The sequence below is a fragment of the Anguilla anguilla genome, chromosome 16 (assembly GCF_013347855.1).
Source record: "Anguilla anguilla isolate fAngAng1 chromosome 16, fAngAng1.pri, whole genome shotgun sequence".
In the NCBI taxonomy this organism is placed as follows: domain Eukaryota; kingdom Metazoa; phylum Chordata; class Actinopteri; order Anguilliformes; family Anguillidae; genus Anguilla; species Anguilla anguilla.
In genome coordinates, this window is record NC_049216.1 from 35,351,508 (window position 1) to 35,370,466 (window position 18,959).

Consider the following 18,959-nt stretch of genomic DNA (forward strand, 5'->3'; position numbering starts at 1 on the left):
GGATTTCATTAGAGAGAAAAAGTGGAAGGTTTTAGACTGGCCAAGTCAATCACCAGACCTTAACCCAATTGAGCATGCATTTCACCTCCTGAAGAGGAGATTGAAGGGAAAACCTCCCCGAAACAAACAGCAACTGAAAGAGGCTGCAGTAAAAGCCTGGAAAAGCATCACAAAAGAAGAATGCAACAGTTTGGTGATGTCAATGGGTCGCAGGCTTGATGCAGTTATTGCAAGCAAGAGATATGCTACCAAATATTAAGTGTCATTTGCTTTCATTTACTTAAATATTCTCTGTTCCAATACTTTTGCTCACCTAAAATTGGGTGGTCTGATACCAAAGGTGCTAAGTAGTTTAACACACCTAGGTGTAAATACCAGGAAATAAAATCTGAAATTCTGAACTCTTGTCTCATGTTCATCTTTTTATCTCAACCCCAAATGTATTCAGTGTATTGCAAAAACAAAGGAATTGGCCTTGCTGTTCCAATACTTTTGGAGGGGACTGTATGTGTGTTTTTGCGTGTGTGTGTGTGCGTGCGTAAGTGTGTGTCCCTTCTTACAGGGTATTACAGCAGTGTGTGTCTGCGTGCGTGCGTGCGTGCGTACGTGTGTCCTTACAGGACTTTGCAGCTGCAGGTCTGCGCGTGCGTTTGTCCTTATAGGACTTTGCAGCTGCAGGTCTGCGCGTGCGTGTGTCCTTACAGGACTTTGCAGCTGCAGGTCTGCACGTGTGTGTGTGTCCTTACAGGACTTTGCAGCTGCAGGTCTGCACGTGTGTGTGTGTCCTTACAGGACTTTGCAGCTGCAGGTCTGCGCGTGTGTGTGTGTCCTTACAGGACTTTGCAGCTGCAGGTCTGCGTATGGGCGTGGTTTACTCTCAGAACCAGGACTTTGTGTTGGCGCTGGCTCAGCTGGCGTTCTGCCACGGCATCCCGGGTCCCTCCCAGCACCAAGTGGCACAGCTGCTCCGGGATAGGGGTACGCTTCGCTCCGCCCCCCCAGAAACCCCCCCCCCCCCCCCCCCAAATAAATGCCTCCGTGCATACCCGAAGAGTGTGAGTAACAGCCCCCCCCCCTCTCCCCCGTCCCGCCAGACTGGGTGAGCCGGGAGTTCCTGCCCCAGAACCACGCCCGCATGGCGGCCGCTCATCGCTACGTTTCGGGGGCGCTGCGGGGCCTGGGGATCCCCTACCTGCACCGCTCCTCCGGGTTCTACATCTGGGCCGACTTCCGCAAGGTGAGGCTGGAGCGTGCGTGGGCTGCTGGGGCTCGCAGCGCGAGGGGGCGGGGCTAACACACACGGAGCGACCTTACTGACTAGCGTGTGTGTGGTGGGGGGCGGGGCTAACGCATGCGGAGTGACCTTACTGGCCAGTGTGTATGGTGGGGGACGGGGCTAACGCATGCGGAGTGACCTTACTGGCCAGAGTGTGTGGTTGGGGGCGGGGCCATGACACGCTGTGTGTGCTTGGGGGCGGGGCCATGACGTGCTGTGTGTGGTTGGGGGCGGGGCCATGACACGCTGTGTTTGGGTTGGGGGCGGGACCATGACCTGCTGTGTGTGGTTGGGGGCGGGGCCATGACACGCTGGGTTTGGGGCCATGACATGCTGTGTTTGGGTTGGGGGCGGGGCCATGACACGCTGTGTTTGGTTTGGGGGCGGGGCCATGACACGCTGTGTTTGGTTTGGGGGCGGGGCCATGACACGCTGTGTTTGGTTTGGGGGCGGGGCCAGGCGCTGTCGGAGCAGAGTTTCCTGGCGGAGAGGAAGTTGTGGCAGTGTTTCATCAGGCACAAGGTCCTGGTGAGCCCCGGAGAGGCCTTCAGCTGTGCCACGCCCGGCTGGTTCCGCATCATCTTCACCGACCAGGAGGAACGGCTTCAGCTGGGTCAGTGTGTGTGTGTGTGTGTGTGTGTGTGTGCGCGCCTTCAGCTGGGTCAGTGTGTGTGTGTGTGTGTGTGTGTGTGTGTGCCTTCAGCTGGGTCAGTGTGTGTGTGTGTGTATGCCTTCAGCTGGGTCAGTGTGTGTGTGCGTGTGTGTGCCTTCAGCTGGGTCAGTGTGTGTGTGTGTGTGTGTGTGTGTGTGTGTGTGTGTGCGTGCCTTCAGCTGGGTCAGTGTGTGTGTGCGTGTGTGTGCCTTCAGCTGGGTCAGTGTGTGTGTGCGTGTGTGTGCCTTCAGCTGGGTCAGTGTGTGTGTGTGTGTGTGTGTGTGTGTGTGTGTGTGTGTGCTTTTTCCGGGTGGTCTGGCCAGCAGGTCAGTAAAAGAAAGCGGCTGAGATCATAGTATCACAGAGCCTAGTTACAGCAGGCAGGGCGCTCGTGTAAACACCTCACAGTTAGACCAATGAGGGTTTGTAGCTGGAGGGGAAGGCACCGCGTGTTCTCCTTTGGCTGGTGTGAGTCAAAAACGGAGACGTTATTTATTTTTCCTCTGTTTATAAGAACAGGGCACAATTATACTTAAGAATGCACTGGTTCCGTCGCCGCGGGTCAGATATGAATGCGCTGCTTCATATCCCGCTTAAGACTGGCCTGAAACGGACCAGTAACATTCTGGTTACTCTCCGTTCGCAAACGGGGCTATGCTGTCATCAGAGATATATCTGATCTGTCGCCGGACCGTCAATATTCCAATGGGAGCATCAGAATACTCACAAATGCGCGGAACAACACATCAAATATATCCATGACCACAGCAAGTAAGCGTAACAGTTACTATGGTTCACTCTCGTAATTATCTGACTCCAAATGAACTTAGAATTTAAAATTTGGTTTTAACTATACGTGGAACTTGGAGTGGTTACACTCGACTCTATCTTGTGCCATCATTCCTCAATATATGCTCCCGGGTTTAGCACTATTGTTAAATCTCAGTTTGGTGAACGCCCCAGAGGGTAGAAGGCTGACCACCATAATACATGCCTTCCTTTGTGCATAGATAGTTATGAGCCCAGGACAGTGCGTATCTATCGGGCTCCTTAAGGCGAATTTGACAAGAACCGGCGTATAACGCCCATGGGTCCTCTTAAGCCAAAACTCCGGAACCAATACCACCAATCCCGTTAGCGGGCAGATCGTGGTCGCCTAACTTGAAGACCTCACTAAAGACGTTCGCTGTACTAGACCCCTGATCAGTAGGTCCTAGTCATAATTGTCCCCCTGAGTATTTAATCGGAATTTCGGCTGAAAAGAAGATAAAATGGATTAGAGTCATGAAGACCACGCAAGTTAAAAATAAGAAGAATTTATTTAACAGGCAGGTAGGTCATTAGCTTCAAATTCACAATCAATTTAAAATATGGGAGGTTTTAAAAACATAAATACAGAGTAAAAAGTTCTTACCCAGCCTGTTCAGCTACACACGGAACACAGAGTCTGCGCAGTGTGGGAAGTCGATTGCGATCTTCCCCGACAAGATTGTCTCCCTTCCTTTTAGGCCAAATCCCGCGTTTGATCGAGGCGGCATTGCCATAAATTAACCTGGCCGAATAATAAAATCTGGAATTTCGGCCCCCACCATTCGGAGGCTGTTGTTAAAACAATTAGTGGGGAAATTGGGAAAAGGAGATGATTACCAGAGAGGACATTCCATTGTGTTCATTTTTTCCCTGAGTTTCTGAAACTATATTTTATTAAATGTTATTTGGTATGAAACATATTTCATTCAATTTCTTGAATTTCCCTGAATACGCCCATACCAAACATGTCCAGGGGATGTAATATTATGGTGCAGTTGTCATGAAAATACCCTTTTGTTGAACCATTTTACATGCAATCCATGTTATTATTACATAAGGCATAATACAGTAATATAATGAAAACGTGCATGGTTTGTAAGGTTTTCCGGGGTTTGTAAATATGATAAACAGATGGTTTAGAGTCCAGATCCAGAAAAGAAATAAAAATTGTAATGACAGAGGGGACCACATAAGGTCACTGTGTTACTGTCAAGCGCAGTTGCCCCACCATTTTGCCAGAGGCCTGATGATCTTTTTACCCTTAATGGCCCCAACACACACACCCCCACAACCATAAACAAAGAGACTAGTTCCCCTTATCTTAGTCTGTCCAGATGGCAACATTCCAGAGAGCCAAGTGGCCTGCTCATCCCGAGGAAGTCCGAGTAACTTATTGTTTTATCACACGGCTCTGGGTTCTTTGAAGTCCAGGATGAGTCCCAGCCTGCAGGCTTGTTCAAATGCCAGCCTTTTCTGGGTCCCAGTTTGACTCCCCTCTACACTCGCATACATGGCGCTCAATCAGAGCCTTAAACTCAGGAAGGGGCTCCGCCTCTTAATCTGAAGGTCACTTGCAGTGCATTGTGGGAAAAGGTCCTCATCTCTGTTCTTGCTTTTGTATCTCCGGTGTGCAGATGGTTTGGTCCTGTAAACTGTCTCCTCCTCTTCCTCCTCCTCCCCCCCTCTTCCTCCTCCTCCAGGCATGCAGAGACTGAGGAAGGCCCTGGAGGAGCTGGGGAGGGTGTCCGGTCAGGGGGCGGAGAACGGGGACGAGAAGGCGGGGCTCCAGAGCACAGCTGACGAGGCGGAGCCTAAACGGGACGGTCACGGCCCCCCTGCAGCCCCCCCCCTCCGTGGCCACCTGCGCTGCCTCCTCATTGGCTGATGAGGATTTCGTCACACTGGACCTCCAGGCCACTCAGCCCGCCGCTGGCTCCGCCCTGGACTCTCTGATTGGCACGCTGCGACAGCAGATCCGCTCCTCCGATTGGCTGGAGAAGAACACTCCGGAACTGTCCGCCGGGGAAGATCCAGAACTCCTGGACGTGTTCCGAGACCTGCTGCAGCGCGCCCGCAAGTAGAGGCGGAGTCTTGGGGAGGGTCTTTCAACCACCATGGCCGCCTGATCTGGACTCCGCCCCGATCTGGACACACCCTGGTCTGGACTCCACCCTGGTCTGGCCTTCGCCCTGGTGCAGACTCTGCCTGGTCTGGACTCCACCCCAATCTGGACTCCGCCCTGGTCTGGACTCCGCCCCGGTCTGGACTCCTCCCAGTCTGGACCCACCCTGGTCTGGACTTCGCCCTGGGTCTCTGGGTCCCTGGGAAACAGACTCCTGTGCTATTCCTTTATCAGGGTTTTAGATGTTTTTTATTTCTGTGGTTCTGTTCGGTATCAGCCGTCCACCGCGCTCAGACCTGATTGGCTGAAGCAGTTCTGCTCTCACGCTGTGAATCCTGCCCCTGTTTTACCCCTTCCCTGAGTCCTCCGCGTACTGCGCGTGGACTGAGGGTTTTAATTTTGTGCCCTTTACGTTTGTTACCCGTTGTTACCCGAGTTGCGAACGTGATAATAAAATTTAAGATGTCTGTTTCAAGAAGGACCGCATGAAGAATTGAGCTTCTTGTCTGGACGAATGAAATGAATCGCTTCTTCTCTTTCTTCTTTTCTTTTTCATGCTTTACTGAAGCCCCTGGGGTAGTTAGTTCTATGCATTGGACCCATCCTGGTTCCTCAGGAGCACTGGGCAGCCACAGTGCAGCGCCCGGGGACCAGCTCCAGCTCTGAGGCCAGTGCCTTGATCAAGGGCAGTGGCAGGAGTGTATCTAACGTACATGCCCTTTCTGCTCATAATGTGTCAGGAAGATGGGTGTTTTTGGTGTTGGTGGTCTAATGGAGATTGGGTCTGGCGTTGGGCTCCAGCGAGATATTTGCGTTAATGTGCAGTTGAACAAGTGTAGCTAATAAAGTGGGTGGTGAGTGTGTGTGTGTGTATATATATATATATATATATATATATATATATATATATATATATATATAAGTATATAGATATATAAGTATATAGATATGTATATGTGTGTGTTTTTATATATTTATAGTAGGGATATATATATATATATATATATATATATATATAAGTTTTTATATATATAATGAACGCACATACACACACACACACACACACACATATATATAGATAGATGAATCTATATTTATGTAAATTGATTGAGTGCATTATTAGCTAGGTCCCTGGGGTGAATATTGCGTAAGTATATTTTATAATTCAAAGTGCCTTCACATTTGTGAGAGCCCTGAAAAGGCTTCTTTTCAAACGGCGTCTGACGGTGTGATATTGAGAATGAAATGCTGCCTCTTGTTAGCGCTGTGTGTGATATTGAGAATGAAATGCTGCCTCTTGTTAGCTCTGTGTGTGATATTGAGAATGAAATGCTGCCTCTTGTTAGCGCTGTTTGTGATATTGAGAATGAAATGCTGCCTCTTGTTAGCGCTGTGTGTGATATTGAGAATGAAATGCTGCCTCTTGTTAGCGCTGTGTGTGATATTGAGAATGAAATGCTGCCTCTTATTAGCGCTGTGTGTGATATTGAGAATGAAATGCTGCCTCTTATTAGCTCTGTGTGTGATATTGAGAATGAAATGCTGCCTCTTGTTAGCGCTGTGTGTGATAGTGAGAATGAAATGCTGCCTCTTGTTAGCGCTGTGTGTGATATTGAGAATGAAATGCTGCCTCTTGTTAGCGCTGTGTGTGATATTGAGAACGAAATGCTGCCTCTTGTTAGCGCTGTGTGTGATATTGAGAATGAAATGCTGCCTCTTGTTAGCGCTGTGTGTGATATTGAGAACGAAATGCTGCCTCTTGTTAGCGCTGTGTGTGATATTGAGAATGAAATGCTGCCTCTTGTTAGCGCTGTGTGTGATATTGAGAATGAAATGCTGCCTCTTGTTAGCGCTGTGTGTGTCAGATCTGGAGCCGGATGTGTTTCAGCAGTGAGGGGTGTAGACGATGCTGTATTGATGCCGGAGGGAAATCAGCCGATGAACGCTCTTCTGCTGCTCGGGGCCCCTCGGGGCCGTTAAAGGGCCCCACCTGCAGTCGGCCGAGAGAATCGCGTCTCGCTCGCTCTGATTCCTGCGGCTGGAGAGAAGTGAAATTAATGGAGTTTTAGGGACTTTCTCTCCTAGGACAGCTGAGTTATTTTGAGCATCGGGGGGGGGGGGGGGCGTGTGTGAGAGAACGTGAAAGGGAGAACAAGGAACCACAGGCCAACTTGGAGTGGTGGGTGATTTTTTGTTTGGCTGGGGGGGCCTGGGGGGGGCAAGTACAGGGTTTTCCCAGTGGTGGTGGGGTTTGCTCAGGTCCCTCCCCCTGGCCTGGTGAGGGGAGGTGTTCTGCCCACTGTAAGGGACATGGCACTGCGGGGGGGACAGTATGTCGTCATGGTTACAGTGCGTCCTGGCTGCGGTTGGGTTTCCGCGGCTCTTGTTGCGATCGCCCCCCCCGCATCCCCCCCCCCCCGCCCCCCCAGCAGCGCTGCACGTGTAGAGGGTTTCCGTCATTGGCTAAGTGTTGGCGAGTGACGGCAATGTCTATACCTGTGGGCAGGGTGTGAAGTGTGTGTCTGTGTGTGCGTAGTGTGTGAAGTACTGTGTCTGTGTGTGTAGCGTGTGTGTCTGCTGTGTGTGTGTAGTGTGTGTGTGTGTGTGTGTGCGTAGTGTGTGAAGTACTGTGTGTGTGTGCGCTGTGTGTGTGTGTGTGTGTGTGTGTGTGCCTGCATGTGTGTACACACTAATCTGGATGACGTCTTCTTAGACGGGTCCATGCTTCAGATTAAACAGTGCTGCTGTTCTCTCTCCCTCTTACTCTCTCTCTCTCTCTTCCTCTTTCTCTCTCTCTCTCCCTCTTTCTCTTTCTCTCCTTCTCTCTCTCTCCCTCTTTCTATTTCTGTCTCTCTCTCTCCCTCTTTCTCTGTCTCTCTCTCTCTTTATTGGCGTGTATGTAAATCAGCCATTGTTGCTGAAGCAGTACAATGTGCAATAGACAATAATTACTTGTTTAAAAAAATGAAATTAATAAAAAAATAAAGTACAGGGTTTTCCCAGTGGGGGTGGGGTTTGCTCAGGTCCCTCCCCCTGGCCTGGCGAGGGGAGGTGTTCTGCCCACTGTAAGGGACATGACGCTGTGGGGGGGACAGTGTGTCGTCATGGTTACAGTGCGTCCTGGCTGCGGTTGGGTTTCCGCGGCTCTTGCTCTGAAGACAAGCAGCAACAACAATAACAGCATAAATGATAGGAACATAATACTTAATAGATAAGTTAACTGAATTAAATTAATTGGAAAAAAAAAGAAGTATTTTCTCATTAAGAGTATTGTGTATATATACTCATACATATGCATATACATAGACATATATATATATACATGCACACATACACACGCATACATATATATATATATATATATATACACATATGTACATACATACGCACGCACACACACACACGTATACATACACAAGTAGCAATTAAGTTTATTTTGTGTTTTGGTTTGATTATTCCAGTGTTCCAGATAGGCATCTTTTGGCTCTCTCTCTCTCTCCCTCTTTCTATTTCTGCCACAGTGGCGGGCATTATACAAACCACCGTTGGCCAAGAGGGTTGGGGATTTACAGTGGAGGGTGCTGCATGGGATAATTGCAGTGAGTAGTTTTATTTCTGTAATAAACCCGGCGGTTTCCCACCACTGTCCTTTCTGCAATGAGAGGGAAACTGTTTTTCCACTGCTTTTCGGTATGTGTGAGACTTCGGCCTCTGTTCGCCTTCTTGGGTCGACTGTTTAGGTCAATGGGGGAAACTTTTTCAAAAAAGGTTTTTATCCTGGGTTTCCCATACAGTTGCAGACAGAGGGCGAAGTCTCAGCTCATTAACTTTGTTTTGGGGCAGGCAAAAAAGGCAATTTACCTGAGCCGTAAAACCATGGTTGAACGGGGGGATGCACAAGATACGGTAGCTGTGGTCAGGGGCATGATTAAGGCCAGAGTCATGGTAGAGTTCAGGTACTACAAGGCCATGAGGACACTAGAAGTTTTTAAGAGTGTATGGGGCTATAGGGGAGCAGTATGCTCAGTGGAGGAAGGAGAGCTTCTGTTTGCTGAGGGCATTGGGTGACTGAGTAGGGGCGGTTTTTATTTTCTATTTTTTGTGTCTTTGGTTTTGTTCGCTTAAGTGAATTTTTGGTCGGTAATGTGTAAAAAATTGGGTTTTGAAATCGCCATTGCACTGAAAAATAAAGGATTGTTAAAATTCTTTCTATTTCTCTCTCTCTCTCTCTCTCTCTCAATCTCTGTTTATGTCTCATTCACACAAACCCACACCTCTGTCTCATACTGTTCCTTTTTTCTTTGCAAGAAAATGGGGATTGCCCGTAATTTTTCAACACTGGTACCTTAATCTTTGACTGAAGCCCTCAGATGAGAGGGACAGCAGTATGTGTAGAACTCATCTTCCCACAATTCTATGCTTTGCTCATTGGTACTGCCTGTCTTATCTAGTATCACGTTTGTACATTAAACATGTTTTGCCATTCTCTTTCTCTCTCTCTCACTCTTTCTCTCTCGCTCTCTCTCTCTCTCTCTCAAATTCAAACAGTTTTATTGGCGTGTATGTAAATCAACCATTGTTGCCGAAGCAATACAAGGTGCAATAGACACTAATTACCTGTTTAAAAAAATGAACTGAATAAAAATAAAACCTCTCTCTGATAGGCTTCAGACAGAATTTAGCTTTGTGAGTCCCTGTCAAAGCCTGTCTGGCATTTCCGCTGTTCTTTAGCGGTGGTTGGGGGGGGGGGGGGGGGGGGGGGGGGGGGGGGCGGCGGCATGGGGGTGGGCTCTGACACAAGCTTTCAGTTTCCACCACCCTACTGTAGCCGTGAGTCACAGTTCGGGGGGCGTGGTGGTCTCAGGGAGTTTTTTCAGCTGCAGGGGAGCCTGGGGCGGGTATTTCCACAGCGGGCGGGGGGGGGGGGGGGGGGGCGGGGCTAACGGCTGCAGGGGACTCTGCGCGAGTCGTCACGCTGAGAGGTAAGCGGTGCTCTGCGATCGCGCGCTCTCATTCGCTGTCCTGACGGCTCGCGCTGCGTTTGGGTCGATCGTGCCGGTGCGGATCGGAGACCTGCGACAGATCGCGCTGCGTTTTTACAAAAAATTAAAAAATCAACAACCGAGAAGGTTCCACCTCATCCAGCGAGACTTCTTACAGCTACGTCTGTTCTGTTCCAATCTCCTTTCGCAACAGAAAAAAACAGACCTGTCCAAACAAGTGGGACTGACGAGGGAACAGCTGCACTAAAGGTGAGCGCATATTTACAATATTTTTGTCATTCTTGTGGATAATCGGCTGTTTCCCTGGGGCAGTGGTTTCCCGACCCTGTTTGTGGAGATCTGCCGTTCTTTGGGTTTTCATTTCAACCCTAATTTGGTACACGACTCCACTAATCACCAGCAACGGCAAAGATCTCCAGCTGTGTGAGTGAGGCGTGCTTTTTAGGGTTGGAGTGAAAACCTACAGGACGGTAGATCTCCTGGAACAGGGCTGGTTACCACTGCTCTGGTGTTTAAGCGGAGAGTACACAGGTGTGTGCTGGGCTTTGCGATATCCCTGTCAGAGTACAAAGGTGTGTGCTGGACTTTGCGATATCCCTGTCAGAGTACACAGGTGTGTGCTGGGCTTTGCGATGTCCCTCTCAGAGTACACAGGTGTGTGCTGGGCTTTGCGATGTCCCTCTCAGAGTACACAGGTGTGTGCTGGGCTTTGCGATGTCCCTCTCAGAGTACACAGGTGTGTGCTGGGCTTTGCGATGTCCCTGACAGAGTACACAGGTGTGTGCTGGGCTTTGCGATGTCCCTGTCAGAGTACACTGGTGTTTTACAGGAGACTGCCACTGACGTTGACTGTTGCTCAGGTGTATGTTCTGTCTTCTCCCCCCCCCAGCGCTGGGACGATGACGGCCTTGGAGCTGGACAACGTGGGGAGTCAGTTCCGCTTTGCGGAGGCCTGCGTGGGGTTTTTGGGGTGCCTGTTTGTGGGGTACGCTGTGTGCACCCCCTGCTGGCTCGGGGACACGGGGCTGTGGACGGTGGGGAACAGCTCCAAACCGGATGCTGGCCGGATGCAGGAGGTTATTTTCAAAGGTGAGTGGAGAGAGAGAGAGTGTGTGTGTGTGTGTGTGTACACGTTCATTCTTGAAATGGAGCAATCCCGCAGCACCACTGCATTTCTTAACTCTGTGTTGTTTTCTAACAAATGGAGACTGGATTTTGTCTTGTTTTCTGTTATAAGTACCATTATAGGGCCCCCATACTTATGGCTATAATATAAGTATACTTTTTGATTGTCTTTAGTTTCCTATATTGAGCCACAAAAATGTACCCGAAAATGGTAAAGGTGCAGTCGATCGATTGACTTTGATTTTTTTTTTGTGATAGTTAGTGACCCTGAATATCGTGCTGGTGTGTGGAAATGGGGGGTGGGGGAAACACTATGTTTGATATGTCATTCAGAGCTGAGGTCGAAGTTCAAGCCCCCCCCGCCCACATTCCACCCCGTAACGCGCGGAGAATTTGTTTTTGAAGTGGCCGAAATTAAGACTGAGGGAGGGAAACGTGCGCGGCTCACACAGCCGCTGGAGCGGGTCTGATTTAGGGGGCTTTTCACTGACACATTTGAGAATAACCACGGGGGCACGTGGGGGCCGGGGGGGCCGGGGGGGGCCGGGGGGCGGGACGGTAAGTACGCAGGAATTCGACGGCGTGTTCAGGTGTGGGCATGTTTCAGGTCTCCGAAACGGAGGAGGAGTGACAGGCGGGCTGTTTTTCGCTCTGAATCGTTTCTCTCCTGTTACCCCCCCCCCCCCCCCCCACCACCCCCCACCCCTGGCCGTGTCCGGGCTGGCTGAGCCCTGGAGTTACCCCAGCCTCTGATCTGACTCACCTTAAAGGGGCTTCTCTCTCAGCACTGCGGACTCTGGGGAATGCTGGGGTTTTGCTTTGAGAATACCCATCAGGGGTACTTCTCCTTTCGAGTGCACGTGCCTGCGTGCATGTGCGTGGTAGCTTGTGTGTGTGTGTGTGTGTGTGTGTGTCTGTACCGAAGCTTGTGCAACAGGCTATCCTTCATTGCATACAAAAACCTTCTGGGCCCAGTCGAAAACACGTAACTAAAACTGAGGTGACATCGAGACGCCCCAGAGAGTGGACTTCCCCTCTGCTTCTTAGCGTAAGGCGTTGGTCTCTGTGAAAGTTTTGGTCGTTCAGTTTTGAAACCCCTCTGGTGTGTTACGGTGAGTCTGGCTGCTCAGGTGTAGCTGGGTGAGCCTGTGGCTGCTCAGGTGTAACTGACAAGCCTGTGGCTGCTCAGGTGTAGCTGGGTGAGCCTGTGGCTGCTCAGGTGTAGCTGGGTGAGTCTGGCTGCTCAGGTGTAGCTGGGTGAGCCTGTGGCTGCTCAGGTGTAGCTAGGTGAGTCTGGCTGCTCAGGTGTAGCTGGGTGAGCCTGTGGCTGCTCAGGTGTAGCTGGGTGAGTTTGGCTGCTCAGGTGTAGCTGACGAGCCTGTGGCTGCTCAGGTGTAGCTGGGTGAGCCTGTGGCTGCTCAGGTGTAGCTGGGTGAGCCTGTGGCTGCTCAGGTGTAGCTGGGTGAGTCTGGCTGCTCAGGTGTAGCTGGGTGAGCCTGTGGCTGCTCAGGTGTAGCTAGGTGAGCCTGTGGCTGCTCAGGTGTAGCTGGGTGAGTCTGGCTGCTCAGGTGTAGCTGGGTGAGGCTTGTGGCTGCTCAGGTGTAGCTGGGTGAGTCTGGCTGCTCAGGTGTAGCTGACGAGCCTGTGGCTGCTCAGGTGTAGCTGGGTGAGTCTGGCTGCTCAGGTGCAACTGACGATCCTGTGGCTGCTCAGGTGTAGCTGACGAGCCTGTGGCTGCTCAGGTGTAGCTGGGTGAGCCTGTGGCTGCTCAGGTGTAGCTGGGTGAGTCTGGCTGCTCAGGTGCAACTGACGATCCTGTGGCTGCTCAGGTGTAGCTGACGATCCTGTGGCTGCTCAGGTGTAGCTGACGAGCCTGTGGCTGCTCAGGTATAGCTAGGTGAACCTGTGGCTGCGCAGGTGTAGCTGGGTGAGTCTGTGGCTGCTCAGGTGTAGCTGGGTGAGTCTGTGGCTGCTCAGGTGTAGCTAGGTGAACCTGTGGCTGCTCAGGTGTAGCTAGGTGAACCTGTGGCTGCTCAGGTGTAGCTAGGTGAACCTGTGGCTGCTCAGGTGTAGCTAGGTGAACCTGTGGCTGCTCAGGTGTAGCTGGGTGAGCCTGTGGCTGCGCAGGTGTAGCTGGGTGAGCCTGTGGCTGCGCAGGTGTAGCTAGGTGAACCTGTGGCTGCTCAGGTGTAGCTGGGTGAACCTGTGGCTGCTCAGGTGTAGCTGGGTGAACCTGTGGCTGCGTAGGTGTAGCTGGGTGAGTCTGGCTGCTCAGGTGTAGCTGGGTGAGTCTGGCTGCGCAGGTGTAGCTGGGTGAGCCTGTGGCTGCTCAGGTGTAGCTGGGTGAAGTCTGGCTGCGCAGGTGTAGCTGGGTGAGCCTGTGGCTGCTCAGGTGTAGCTGGGTGAGTCTGGCTGCGCAGGTGTAGCTGGGTGAGCCTGTGGCTGCTCAGGTGTAGCTGGGTGAGTTTGGCTGCTCAGGTGTAGCTGGGTGAGCCTGTGGCTGCTCAGGTGTAGCTGGGTGAACCTGTGGCTGCGCAGGTGTAGCTGGGTGAGTTTGGCTGCTCAGGTGTAGCTGGGTGAGTTTGGCTGCGCAGGTGTAGCTGGGTGAGTCTGGCTGCGCAGGTGTAGCTGGGTGAGCCTGTGGCTGTGCAGGTGTAGCTGGGTGAACCTGTGGCTGCTCAGGTGTAGCTGGGTGAGCCTGTGGCTGCTCAGGTGTAGCTGGGTGAGCCTGTGGCTGCACAGGTGTAGCTGGGTGAGCCTGTGGCTGCTCAGGTGTAGCTGGGTGAGCCTGTGGCTGCTCAGGTGTAGTTGGGTGAGCCTGTGGCTGCTCAGGTGTAGCTGGGTGAGTCTGGCTGCTCAGGTGTAGCTGGGTGAGTCTGGCTGCGCAGGTGTAGCTGGGTGAGCCTGTGGCTGCTCAGGTGTAGCTGGGTGAACCTGTGGCTGCTCAGGTGTAGCTGGGTGAGTTTGGCTGCGCAGGTGCAGCTGGGTGAGTTTGGCTGCTCAGGTGTAGCTGGGTGAGCCTGTGGCTGCTCAGGTGTAGCTGGGTGAGCCTGTGGCTGCTCAGGTGTAGCTGGGTGAGCCTGTGGCTGCTCAGGTGTAGCTGGGTGAGCCTGTGGCTGCTCAGGTGTAGCTGGGTGAGCCTGTGGCAGTTTGGCGAGCTCGGGCACGTTTCAGAGAGTGCTGTGGAATTGAGGCCTGGGGGAGCTGCACATACCTTTCACACCTTTATTCACACCTTCCCCCTCTCTGTCCATCTGTTTTTCTCTCTCTCTCTCTCCATCTCACTCAGTCATCTCTCCACCTCTCTCCCTCTTACTCTTTCCCTCTCCTCCTGTTCCCCCCCTTTCTCTCTCTGTCCTTCTCTTTTACTCTCTCTCCCTCGCTGTCTTTCAAATTCAAATTCAAAATGCTTTATTGGCATTAAATGCATGTGTAAATACTACCAAAGTGTACATACAGAAATACATGAGAACATGGACATAAATGAACAAAATGCTGAATATAACTTATAACAAGTCTACCTCCCCCCCCCCCCACAGCGTTGGAGGCGGAGCAGGTGTTCGGCGTGCTGTCCTGCCTGATGGCCCTGGGTTCGGGGGTCCTGTGCCTGGTCTTCGCCTGCTGCTGGACGTCCCAAACGGTGCGGTCCTACTCCAACACCCGCTCCCTCCTGATGGCGGGCCAGGCGCTGTTCCCCACCACACTGATGCTCATCACGCTCGCGCCCACAGGTGAGTGTGCCTGGCTGTAACCACAGCAGCCGCCATCGTCATCATCATCGTCATCATTGTCATAATCATCATAATGTTAATTATAGTAGCAGTAATACGCTGTAGTAGGAGCTCCAGTATTTATTTATTGATTTATTGATTTATTTGTGGTCATAGGCCTTGTCATTGTCGTTGTGGGTAGAGCTGCGGGTAGCCGTCAGTGGCTGATTCGATTGGCCCGTAGCGTTTCTCACTCGTCCTCTCGTCCAATCACCAGGGTTCTTCTTCCTGGTGTGCTGGTCCCTCTTCACCCGGCAGCACTGGGCGGAGATCGGCGCCGACCCCGGGCTGCTGGGCTCCTCCTATTGGCTGGGCGCGGCGGGCTGGGCCCTGCTGCTGGGCGTGCTGCCGGCGGTGTTCCTGGTGGAGCAGTGCGTGGTGCCCGACCCGCTGCCGGAGCTGTGCAAGGCGGCGGAGGCCTGGTGGAGGATGAGGGTCCCACTGCCCTGCGAGTCCCGCTCCTACAGCGAGGGCCACGCCCACAGAGACTCCGCCTTCGCCCGCGGAGAGAAGAGGTACATGTCCTTCCCCTGACCCCCGGACAGTCCCGTCGAAAACACGTGCCACGGTCCTCTCGTCTGATTGGCCCAGGGAACAGTCCCGTCAAAAACACGCGCCACGGTCCTCTCGTCTGATGCGGTCGCTCAAATGTACTTTCGCCAAATCTTTTGTCCGATTGGCTTGGAGGACAGGCCCATTTATTGTTTTCGCCCAGATCCCGACATTTGGTCTAAAAGATGGGTCGTTTAAGGGTCAGTAAGCAGGGTGGTGACTGTGGACTTTTTGCGATGGCTCGCTGTGGGGGGGGGAATTCCGGTGGGTTTCCATGGCAGCCTCTCGCTTCGTTCTGACGCGTTGGCAGCCAGCGGGACTGAAGGGGAAGGAAAGGATCCCTCACTGCCACACGTTCAGCACTCAGCCACGCTATTGGCTACGCCAGGCAACCAATGACTGTCCTCGGCAGAACCACTGCCCCCCTGTGGAGTCTGCGGAGGCCCACGGCGAGAGGAGGAGGAGGAAGAGGAGGAAGAATTACTTCCTTATGAATGGGGGATGCCAGGGGGTTTTGTGGGGTGTTTATGAGGACATGCACCAGCAAAACGTATGTGTGTTTGAGTGAGTGTGAGTGTGAGCGTGTGTGCGTGCGTGCATGTGTGCGTTTTTGTGCATGTGTGCGTGTTTGTGTGTGTGTGTGTGTGTGTGTGTGTGTGCGTGCCCGCCTGTGTCCCTGTGTGTGTGTGTGTGTTTGAGTGAGTGTGAGTGTGAGCATGTGTGCGTGTTTGTGTTTGTGTGTGTGCGTGTTTGTGTGTGTGTGTGTGTGCGCGCGTGCGTTTCTGTGTGTTCTTTTGCGTTTGTGTCCTTGTTTTTGAGAAAGGAAGAGGTTGTTATTTATTGGACTTTTTAAAAATCTTGTTTTCCTTCCATTCATATGGTGCCAGTATATGGTGAAGGCTGGATGGTTTTTCACATACTTCATAAAAGCTATCACACACATCTGCAGAGCTCTTACCATATAAATCAGAATGCCACTGCCACTTTTATACTCGTTTTGCAGAAAAGGAACAATAAGATGCACTAATATTTTCTGCAATCCTTTGTTATTTGACAAAGCTATATGGCAGTTATGTTATTTGTTGTACAACATTGTTATGTTATTTTGTTAAAAGTGCACAATTTGAACATGAACACTTGTAATTATGTGGTTAATTGCAGACGGGATGAAAAAGGGGTGAATGGTGCTGCTTTGTGCCCCTGGCAGGTTATAGGGTTAAATGTACTCTATAATAAACCACCTGACAGAACCTCTCGATTGGTTGTGCTTTCTGTTCAAATGTTCACCGCAGGAAATTATAATTTTTTTTTTATCACAACAGCGCCCTCTTCTGGTGAGTGAGTTACTCAAGGGCCTTATTACGCTGGGTTTCACTGCTCTTGTTGGGATGCTTCTGGAACTTTTCATGTTTTAAAATGTCCTTTATTTATGAATCCCGGAGTAGGTGGCTATTTTATGTATTTAATTATCTGTTTTTAAGTCTAAGATTTTTATTTATTTATTTGGATGATAAAAGTCATGTACGATGCTTTAAAAGGAAACCTAAGACGTCACACAGTCTGGATTTGACTGTTCTGTGTCATGATGTGAAATCCTATTTTGTCTGCCATTGGGCTTGGAAATGAAACCTGTTCCATCGTTTCTGGGGACGGGGGGGGGGGGGTCGATCGATCTGGAAGAGGGATGGTATACGCAGCGTCTGGTCATCTGGTGGCTCCTACGCTGGGTAATATATCACCGTTTAACTTTTATGGGGCTTTTATGAGTGCTCTGCGTCGCCAAAGCACCGGTTCTTTGGTGATATGACATGGAGGGCAGTCCAGATTTGAATCATGACTGTCCCAGTGCCAACTGTTTGGGGTGCCCCCACAGGGGGATCTGTATTAGGCCAGGGTTTTATCTTGGGGAGGTTTCGGGGATTTGTGTGGGTAGATGACCCCCCCCCCCCGCCTCATTGTGTAATACTGACTCCTCTGGTACCCCCCCCCCCCCCCCCCCCACAGACTGATGATTCTGTAGTGAATAGACGGGCGCACACCTAGCCCTGGGAAATAACTCTGGTGCGGTTACTTTAATTGTTAATGACCAAATATTGCTGAAAGACTCTGTATATAATAGAACTGAATTAAAGTGTTGATAGTGGCACATAACACCCCCCCCCCCACACACACACACACACACACTCACACACATACACACACACACGCACACACTCACACATGCACACAGTATGCCTGTTCCTGTTCGTGTATTTCTTGCAGGGGTGACATAGCTGAGGAGGTAAGACCGATTATCTGGCAGTCGGAGGGTTGCCGGTTCAAACCCCGCCCTGGGCGTGTCGAAGTGTCCCTGAGCAAGACACCTAACTCCTAAATGCTCTGGCGAATGAGAGGCATCAATTGTAAAGCGCCTTGGACAAAAGCGCTATATAAATGCAGTCCATTTACCATCTTGTTAGAAATCCCCCCCCCCCCTTTGTTTTTTGCTTATGCTTTGCCCACTCTCAGTTCACTTGCCTGTCGTCTGCACAACTTACAGGATTTTTAAAGATTGCAGATCTTTAGCGACAGAACTATACTGCGTCCGTGCTCCGTCCGTCTCATGAGCTCTGTTGCATGGCCCAGCCCACCCAGAGGGGGCGTCTCCTCTCGGTAGTCAGAAGCTCCAGAGTACTCCCACAGGAACCTTTCTGCTTTTATGTTCTTTAAAAATCCCCTCCACCCACCCCACGCATCCAGACGTGTCCAGCTTGGGCCTGTCGTGTTTGCTGATTGGATACTGGGTTCCTCTGCCAAGCCGTGTTTACCCGTCTCGCGGCAGGGGATGCAGCGCAGGTATTTATTATTTATTCATTCTTGTTTTTTTTTTTAAACTCTCCCCCCCATCCTGCTTAAAGTGAGGGAATTCATTTGATCCTGCTTCTCTCTAATTGGGCATTAATCAGGTTTTGAACTAATTAACAGCCAGTTCCACCCTAATGGCGGCGAGTAATGAGTCGGTTATTAAATCTACTGAGAATTGTTTTTCAATTTACCGATAGGGTAGCGCTTAATTATGGGCTGAGAGCGCCGGAGTGGTCTCTGAAGGTCGCGGAAGCCTGACCGTGTGATCCGGACGCAGGCCGGGGCCTGGCCTGGCTGGGAGGAGGACAGCCTTCGCCCCTTCCTCATCACAGCTAACGGGGCCGAGCGAGGTCTCATCGATTTACACTGGCCGATCTATCCGAAAGACCCGCTGGTCTCCACGCGTGTGAGAGAGTGAGTGTGCGCAGCTGGCTGAGCTCCTTAGCATTAGCATCCATCCAGCACGAATGAACAGGCCCTGCTTCAGTGAAGAAAGGGAATCCTTTTGACTGAGCAGCCGAGCGTCCAATGAAACGAGTCTGGCGATGAAAGGGCTTCGTGATTGGCAGAGCTCGCGCTCCCGTACCGCCCCCTACTGGTCTGACAGGGGTGAAGAGGCTGTGATGCTTCCTGAATCCGGTAATCAGCGCGGCCGTCTTGCGCCATTCAACAACGGACACGGCTGAACCAATCACAAGTTTGCGCTCCACTGGGGGGGGGGGGATAGGGGGGAAATGCTACGATTGGCTCCCAGCAGTGGACACGATTTGATGGCTCCACCCATTTTTCAGTTTTGAGGTGGTGT

The 18,959-nt window shown here is 51.4% G+C and overlaps 2 protein-coding genes across 2 annotated transcripts in view; both read left to right on the plus strand.

The window, feature by feature from the left end:
* Positions 1–5,341, plus strand: part of accs (1-aminocyclopropane-1-carboxylate synthase homolog (Arabidopsis)(non-functional)) — an 81,354-nt gene extending 76,013 nt beyond the window's left edge. The window contains 5 exon segments of the mRNA XM_035395886.1: positions 837–978; positions 1,095–1,237; positions 1,736–1,889; positions 4,439–4,598; positions 4,600–5,341. Of these exon segments, the coding sequence (XP_035251777.1) occupies positions 837–978; positions 1,095–1,237; positions 1,736–1,889; positions 4,439–4,598; positions 4,600–4,819 (819 nt within the window). The 3' untranslated portion in view covers positions 4,820–5,341.
* A 4,486-nt stretch (positions 5,342–9,827) lies between these two features.
* Positions 9,828–15,956, plus strand: si:ch211-256a21.4. The gene is made up of 4 exons (XM_035395890.1): positions 9,828–10,112; positions 10,753–10,952; positions 14,528–14,719; positions 14,976–15,956. The coding sequence occupies exons 2-4, from the start codon at positions 10,763–10,765 to the stop codon at positions 15,290–15,292; spliced, it is 699 nt and encodes a 232-aa protein (XP_035251781.1). The 5' UTR covers positions 9,828–10,112; positions 10,753–10,762; the 3' UTR covers positions 15,293–15,956.
* Positions 15,957–18,959: the final 3,003 nt, after the last annotated feature.

Coding starts and splice junctions, on each gene's coding strand:
- si:ch211-256a21.4 (XM_035395890.1), top strand. CDS start 10,763: ATGACGGCCTTGGAGCTGGACAACGTGGGGAGTCAGTTCCGCTTTGCG. Junction 10,953..14,527: donor GCAGGAGGTTATTTTCAAAG/GTGAGTGGAGAG, acceptor CCCCCCCCACAG/CGTTGGAGGCGGAGCAGGTG. Junction 14,720..14,975: donor CATCACGCTCGCGCCCACAG/GTGAGTGTGCCT, acceptor TCCAATCACCAG/GGTTCTTCTTCCTGGTGTGC.